Source organism: Mustela nivalis (assembly GCF_964662115.1).
Source record: "Mustela nivalis genome assembly, chromosome: X".
Classification (NCBI taxonomy): Eukaryota; Metazoa; Chordata; class Mammalia; order Carnivora; family Mustelidae; genus Mustela; species Mustela nivalis.
In genome coordinates this window covers 87,789,740-87,795,739 of record NC_139040.1, presented here as the reverse complement: position 1 = coordinate 87,795,739, position 6,000 = coordinate 87,789,740, and the positions used below count along the sequence as shown (strand labels likewise).

General features: G+C 46.4%; 1 protein-coding gene across 6 annotated transcripts in view; it reads right to left on the bottom strand.

Moving 5' to 3' along the window:
• Positions 1–239: 239 nt before the first annotated feature.
• PHF8 (PHD finger protein 8) overlaps positions 240–6,000 on the bottom strand; it is a 98,218-nt gene continuing 92,457 nt past the window's right edge. For all 6 annotated transcript variants that reach the window (XM_082717485.1, XM_082717483.1, XM_082717486.1 and 3 more), the window contains 2 exons: positions 3,843–4,179; positions 240–2,886 (listed from right to left, as the gene is read on the bottom strand). In XM_082717485.1, the coding sequence (XP_082573611.1) occupies positions 2,798–2,886; positions 3,843–4,179 (426 nt within the window). In that variant the 3' untranslated portion in view covers positions 240–2,797. The remainder of the gene's footprint in view (positions 2,887–3,842; positions 4,180–6,000) is intronic.

Genomic DNA, 6,000 nt, shown 5'->3' with positions numbered 1-6,000 from the left:
CAAGGCGCCCCTCACTGTACTTCTGATGATCTGTTTCTGGTGTGTCAACTGTATCTCTCATGAAGACTGGGATTCTGTCCCTTCCCCACCTCAGTTGTAAGTTTGTGCTGAGTTCATGAAAGGGAGGGACAGAGAAAATATAAAGAGAAGGCGGCACTCCTGGACCCATCCCACCACTCACCACCCACTACCCACTCCCCACCACCACCACCACCAAAAAAGAATTCCAAGCAAAGCAATTGCCAAGATAAATCACTTTTATCTCTATAGGAAAGGGAGGATCTAAAAAAAATATAAATTACATTAGTAACACAATATAAGAAAAAAACAGGGGGAAAAAAACAACAGAGAAGTCTGTATGATGCTATTCTAACCTGTTTATAAAAAGGCCCTGCATCAGAAATTCACAATCCTACCCACTTCTAAAAATATATTTAGACATGTACAGAAGCGGTGGGCTTGTTTTTAAATTGTTTGCTTTTTTTGTAAAAATATATTAAAGGTGAATAGAAATCCTCTCTCCCTGCCCCCTATCCAACCTCCAGCTCTGTGCTGGGGATTGGAGACCAGAGGTAACTCTCACCATGTTCTACACCTTAGTTACTACCACTCCCAACCCCTCCCCAACTTACTTCATCACTTAGAACCTGATAACATTAAAAAAAAAAAAAAAAGCACACTAGCCTCTTTGGAAAAGCATAACTCTGAGGGTAAACTTGCTTTTCATTTAAAACACAAAACAACAAACAGGAGGCTCTGAGAGCCCATCTAAACTAAATGGAAACCCCGTCATATGGAGGTTGGGTTTCAGCTCCACAGAAACTTCTAACAAAGAAACAGAGGGGAAAGAGGCCCGGAACCAGGGGGATTTGCTAGCAATTAGCTGCCTTTGAAAGATCAAGGGGGTGGGTGTTAATGGGCAGAAGGGCTGGGGTCCTGGTCTGGTTACAGCAGTCAGGGCCTAGTCAGGTAGTTGCCTACACAGGGACACAGGCTGCCCCCCTACCCTACCCTCACTACCCTCTGCTACCTTGAAATCCCCAAGAAAGCAAAGCTGGGTGGAAACAGAGGAGAGGGGAGTGGGGACCTCACATGCTAGGGGGGAGGTAGCCAGGCTTTTTGCCTTTGGTGTGACTAGATGGAGGACTGCATGGCCCCTGGAGTTCCCAAAATTTAAAAAAAAAAAAAAGCAGATGGTTTTAAGGGACCCCTGATTCCAAATAAGGAGAGCAGATGTGGGCTGTAGAGAAAAGGGAGACAAATTGGAGACACAGAGACGACATGGGAAGCCTCACATACTCCTGTGGCCTGCATGGTAGCTGTTAAGTTCCCCAGAAGCATGGCAAACTGGGGTGAGGTCGAAGTGGGGAGTAGAGGGCAAGGATGCTCTCTACTTGCGCAGTACCAAAATGGAGGGAGTGGGACATTCTCCATCCAGTCCAGGGTACCAGGGAGGCAAGACAAGCAGAGGTGGAGGGAGTTAGGAGGAGGAGAAGGAAGAGGGAGAGGGGTTGGGCATTGTCTGGACAACAGAGACATCCACAAGAGGAAGATAGGGAGTGGAGGATCAGAAGATCTGCTCCTTTACAGATGGGCATCTCCTCTCCCAGGCTCAGGCTCCCGAGTAGTGCATCTGCACTCTGCTTGGGCGTTGACCTGATGTCTGGGAGCACAAAGGCCAAGAAATGAAGATGTGAGTTCTGAGGTTTTCTTCAGACCAAGACCTCAGGTGGGGAAGGAAGCAGGGAGGCTCCTGATGGAGAACCCAGGGGTGAGCTCTCCTGTCACATCCTCTCCAGAAGGTCCAGACTGTGCTCTGTGGTACAGGTGAAGAGAGCAGGCTGTACACAAGGCCAGGGTTATCTGCTTCAGTGGCAGGAACTCTCAGACGTTTGGAAGATAGTTTTTCACCTGTTGGGGCCCAGCTACAGCCAACTGGATAATGTTCTGTGGGACCTCAAAATCCAGGCAAATCCCTGAAGCTCACTCTGGGACAGGGGACCTCATCTGTAGCCACCCGAAAATAGCTTCCTCCAGTGGGCTCCAAAGTCATGGTCAAAGGGTTGGGTGTCAGTCCTCTCCCCACCTTGAGAAGTGATAGAAATCTCTCTTCTTCCCAAAGGTGAGTCAAGTCAGTCCATAACCTTTCAAGTCCACCTCTGAAAATGGCCCATGGTGGGGCAGGAAGGAGACTCTGGAATCTCCTCTTTATTTTCATGAAGCATTTGGCAAGAGGGGGCAGAGGCTAGACCCTTCTCTCAAGAACAAGTCTGGAATGGGACATGTCCATTAGGCTAGGGGGAAGAAGGGGAAGGAAATATGGGCAGAGGGGGACAGGCTTCTGGAGACGGTGGGAGCTGCAGCAAGTGTTGAGCACTGGGCATCCCACTTCATGACTAGGGAAAGAGCAAGGGACCCAGGCTCACTTTATGTCTCTCCTGATCCTGTCTTCCAGCTTTAAGTAGGGATAAGAGTAAAGGGCAGACAAGGCTGGTAAAAAGGAAATGGGCTGGAGCAGCAGAAAAGAGGGTTCTAGTCAGCCAGAAACCTCTCCCATTCACTGCTACTCAGAGGTATGGAGAAGGCAGGCAGGATGCTTTAGTGGAAGTAGGGAAGGGAGTTAGGGGAGTTGGTGCAGGAGCCCGTTGGGGAGTCCGTGCCTTTGGTCAGTTCCAAGAAAGCAGGACAATGCGCCTCAGCACCTTGTCCGGGGCAGATAGGATCCAGGAATGCCCCGAGAGTTGACAATGGAGAAGGCAATGGGGGTGAAGGGGTGAGGGGCAGGACACGAGGGGGCTCACAGAAGTAGTTTGCCATTTCTGTGGATTTTCAGGATACGGCCAAGTCTCTGCTTTGCTGTGGCCAGACCCTTTTTAGGACGCTTTCCTGTGAGGAAAAGAGAGGTAAATAAAAGGCTGTGGCACAGGCTTCAGTAGCAATTCCAGCATCAACTATCTTCAGTCTACCCCCCTCCTCTGTTCCTCTGCCCACAGAGTCTCCCCACCTTTATGCTGGCTCCAGCACATATTGGGCAAGAAGGCTTCCTTAACCACTTCCATCCAATACCATAGGCCTTGGTTCTTCCTATGACCTTCTGCAGCAGCTATCAACCCCCTGGTTAGTCTATCTGGTTCCTTTTCCTCAGATTTCTTTGGCCCCAATCATTTTTCTTCCTAAATTCTGTGGAGCTGTGGTTATGCCTCCCTGTCCTCTTATCCTGAGCACTCTTATTAGTTAAAAGCCTGGTTAGTGATTATATTTGGTGTCCCAGAAGGTGCTATCCCCAAGGCCTTTTTTCATTAGAAACCCCCATCTTCAAAAAAAAAGAAAGAAAACCTCATCCTCATTACCTAAGGCCATACTGACCTCACTACCCTTGAGCTGAATGCTCTAGGGACTGGGCTTTGAGGGCCAAAGTAAGGAAAAGGGGGGATTAAGCACTCCTCCCATTGCCTCTTCCTCTCTCTCCACACATCAAATCACCTCTCAGGTCCCATGTGACCTCCTCCATATTTGATCAATTTATCCCCTCCCTCTCTGTTCCCTCTGCTATAGCCTCAGCCTCTCTTCACGGCAGCCTGAACCTATGTATATGCCTCCTCCCTAGATTTCCCACCTGCAGCCCATCCTCTGGTTACCAGAAGGCTCCTTATAAACCCACACCTGAAATTCCTCTGTTTAGCACCAGTTAATGTCTCTTCATGGCCTAAGAGATCAAATCCAAGCATCTGAGGTTGGCCATCAGTATCCCTCCCAGGTATTCCCATCTACCAGAGTGCTTAGGGTTTGGAGCTGGTGACCCTAAGATCCTTCTCAGTTTTGCAACCATATGGCCATCATACCTTGTCCTGCTTGATTGCTCTGGGAGCCAACTGAAGGGCGCCGCTGGGTCAAGAAGACACCAGGGGCCATGGGTGTGGTGCTGCGGTTCGCCTGGGCCATACCAAAGGCATTGGGACGAGCAGTATATTCGTGGTCAGCAAGACTCCCTGAGAGGGCCTCTTGTTTAGGCTCAGGAGGAGGCGGGGGCGAGGAGGAGGTGAGAAGCTGGGGTGTAGTGGCCAGAGTTGGAGCTGGTGCTGCCACACTGAGAATGGACTCCTGAGGGCGAGGCTGTTCTACCTCCTTCAGTAAAGGCTTCTTCTTGATATATTTCTTCTTTTGGGCTTTCTGCAGCTCCTGAAATACAAGCCAAGTGGAAGGAGAAAATTCAGAAGTGGAGAAAAGAAGAGAATTGCCCAGAAAGGAAACTAGACACTGGTCAATGTGGTCCTGCAGCCCACCCCCACCCCAAGTCTAGCCTGGATGTATGTACACACAAGGCACAGGCCTTCTAACACCTAAGATCATCTCTTTGGTACCATCCATCCTTAAGTTACCACTGCCATGAATCAGTACAGTGGTAACAAAAGGGTAAATGAATTCAGAGACTTGGGTTTTGGTCCTAGCACTGCCATTTATGAAGTGGAAAATGGACACTTCTAATAAGAATAGCTGAATTTATGACAGCAGCTAAGGCCCTTTTTACAGTTGACCCTTGAAAAACATAGGGGTTAGGGATACTGCTCCATGTGGGTGAAAAATCCACATTTTAACTTTTGACATCCCCAAAACTTAACTACTAATAGCCTACTGTTGATTGGAAGCATTACTAATAACATAAATGGTTGATTAACATATATTTTGTTATATTAAATGTAATATTATAATAAGGTAAGGCAGAGAAAAGAAAATATTAAGAAAATCATAAGGGAGAGAAAATACATTCATAATACTACTATAATTTTAAAAATCTACTACTATAATAAAAAAATCTATGTTTGAACCTACATAGTTCAAACCCATGTTGTAAAAGGGCTAACTGTATACTTCATTTATTCCTCATAGTAGCCATAAGAAGGAAAATCCCTCAGGTTATAGAGGAGAAAACTGAGGTACAAGGATATTAATAAGTTGAGCCCAAAGCCTCACAGGTGAAAAGTTGTTGGGTCTAGGATTCAGCCAGGTCTATCTGAATACCCACCCTGCACACTTCTCAAAAACGGACCTCTGGGTGTGAAAGAGTAGTAGCTTTGGAATGAAAGAAAGTTGGGTTCAAATCTAGGTTTGTGTTCCCTAAGTGGGATGACCCTTGTCAAGTTATTTACTAACCTTTGTGAATCTCAATCGCCTTATCTGTAAAATGGGCAAAATAAATCTGTTTTTTTAGGGTTGCCAGAAAGATTAAATGATGATGTAAAAACTTATAGCACATAATAAGTACTCAACAAGTGGAAAACTATTATTCTATGTTCATCTCTTACAATGGTTTCTCTTCCTCTTGCTGGTCTTTTCTTTTAATAGAGGACTTGACAATCCTCCAGGTCACTGGGTCTTAAAAACCTCAATTCTGGATGGGAGGGATGAATAAGGAGTTGTGTCAATTCTCCCAATATCTTGGATTTCATCCATCCATTGCTTTATGGATCTACTATCCACTGTGTAGTGGGTACCTGTATAGTGGGCATCTGGAGCCCTGAGAACCTGGAAAGGTGGTGCTGAGAGCATGTGAACGACTTCACCTTCTGAAATGCTACACAGCCACACAGACCAACTCAGTGATTACATTTCCTTGCCTTGGCAACACGGGCCTACTCCTGCCTTCGGAAGATCTGACAGGCTGTGGCTATCATAGGAATTTCTGGGGGATAAGAATAATAATATTAGTAATACATGCCAAGTACTGTTCTATAATTTAACTCATTTAATACTCAGAAGAAGTATGAGAAGAAAGAATGAAAATCCCATTTTTAGGAGAAGAAACTGTGGCACAGGGAGATTAAGTCATTTTTCCAAGGTTACAGGACCAATATGTGACCAACCTTGGATTCAGACCTAAGCCATCCGGCTTCAGAATCTCTTTTCTCAACGACACTGCTATTCCACCCATACCAGAAAGTACATTTCTGCCCCCATTTCTCTCACCTGAATCCAGAAATTATCTATTCACACCCCGATCAC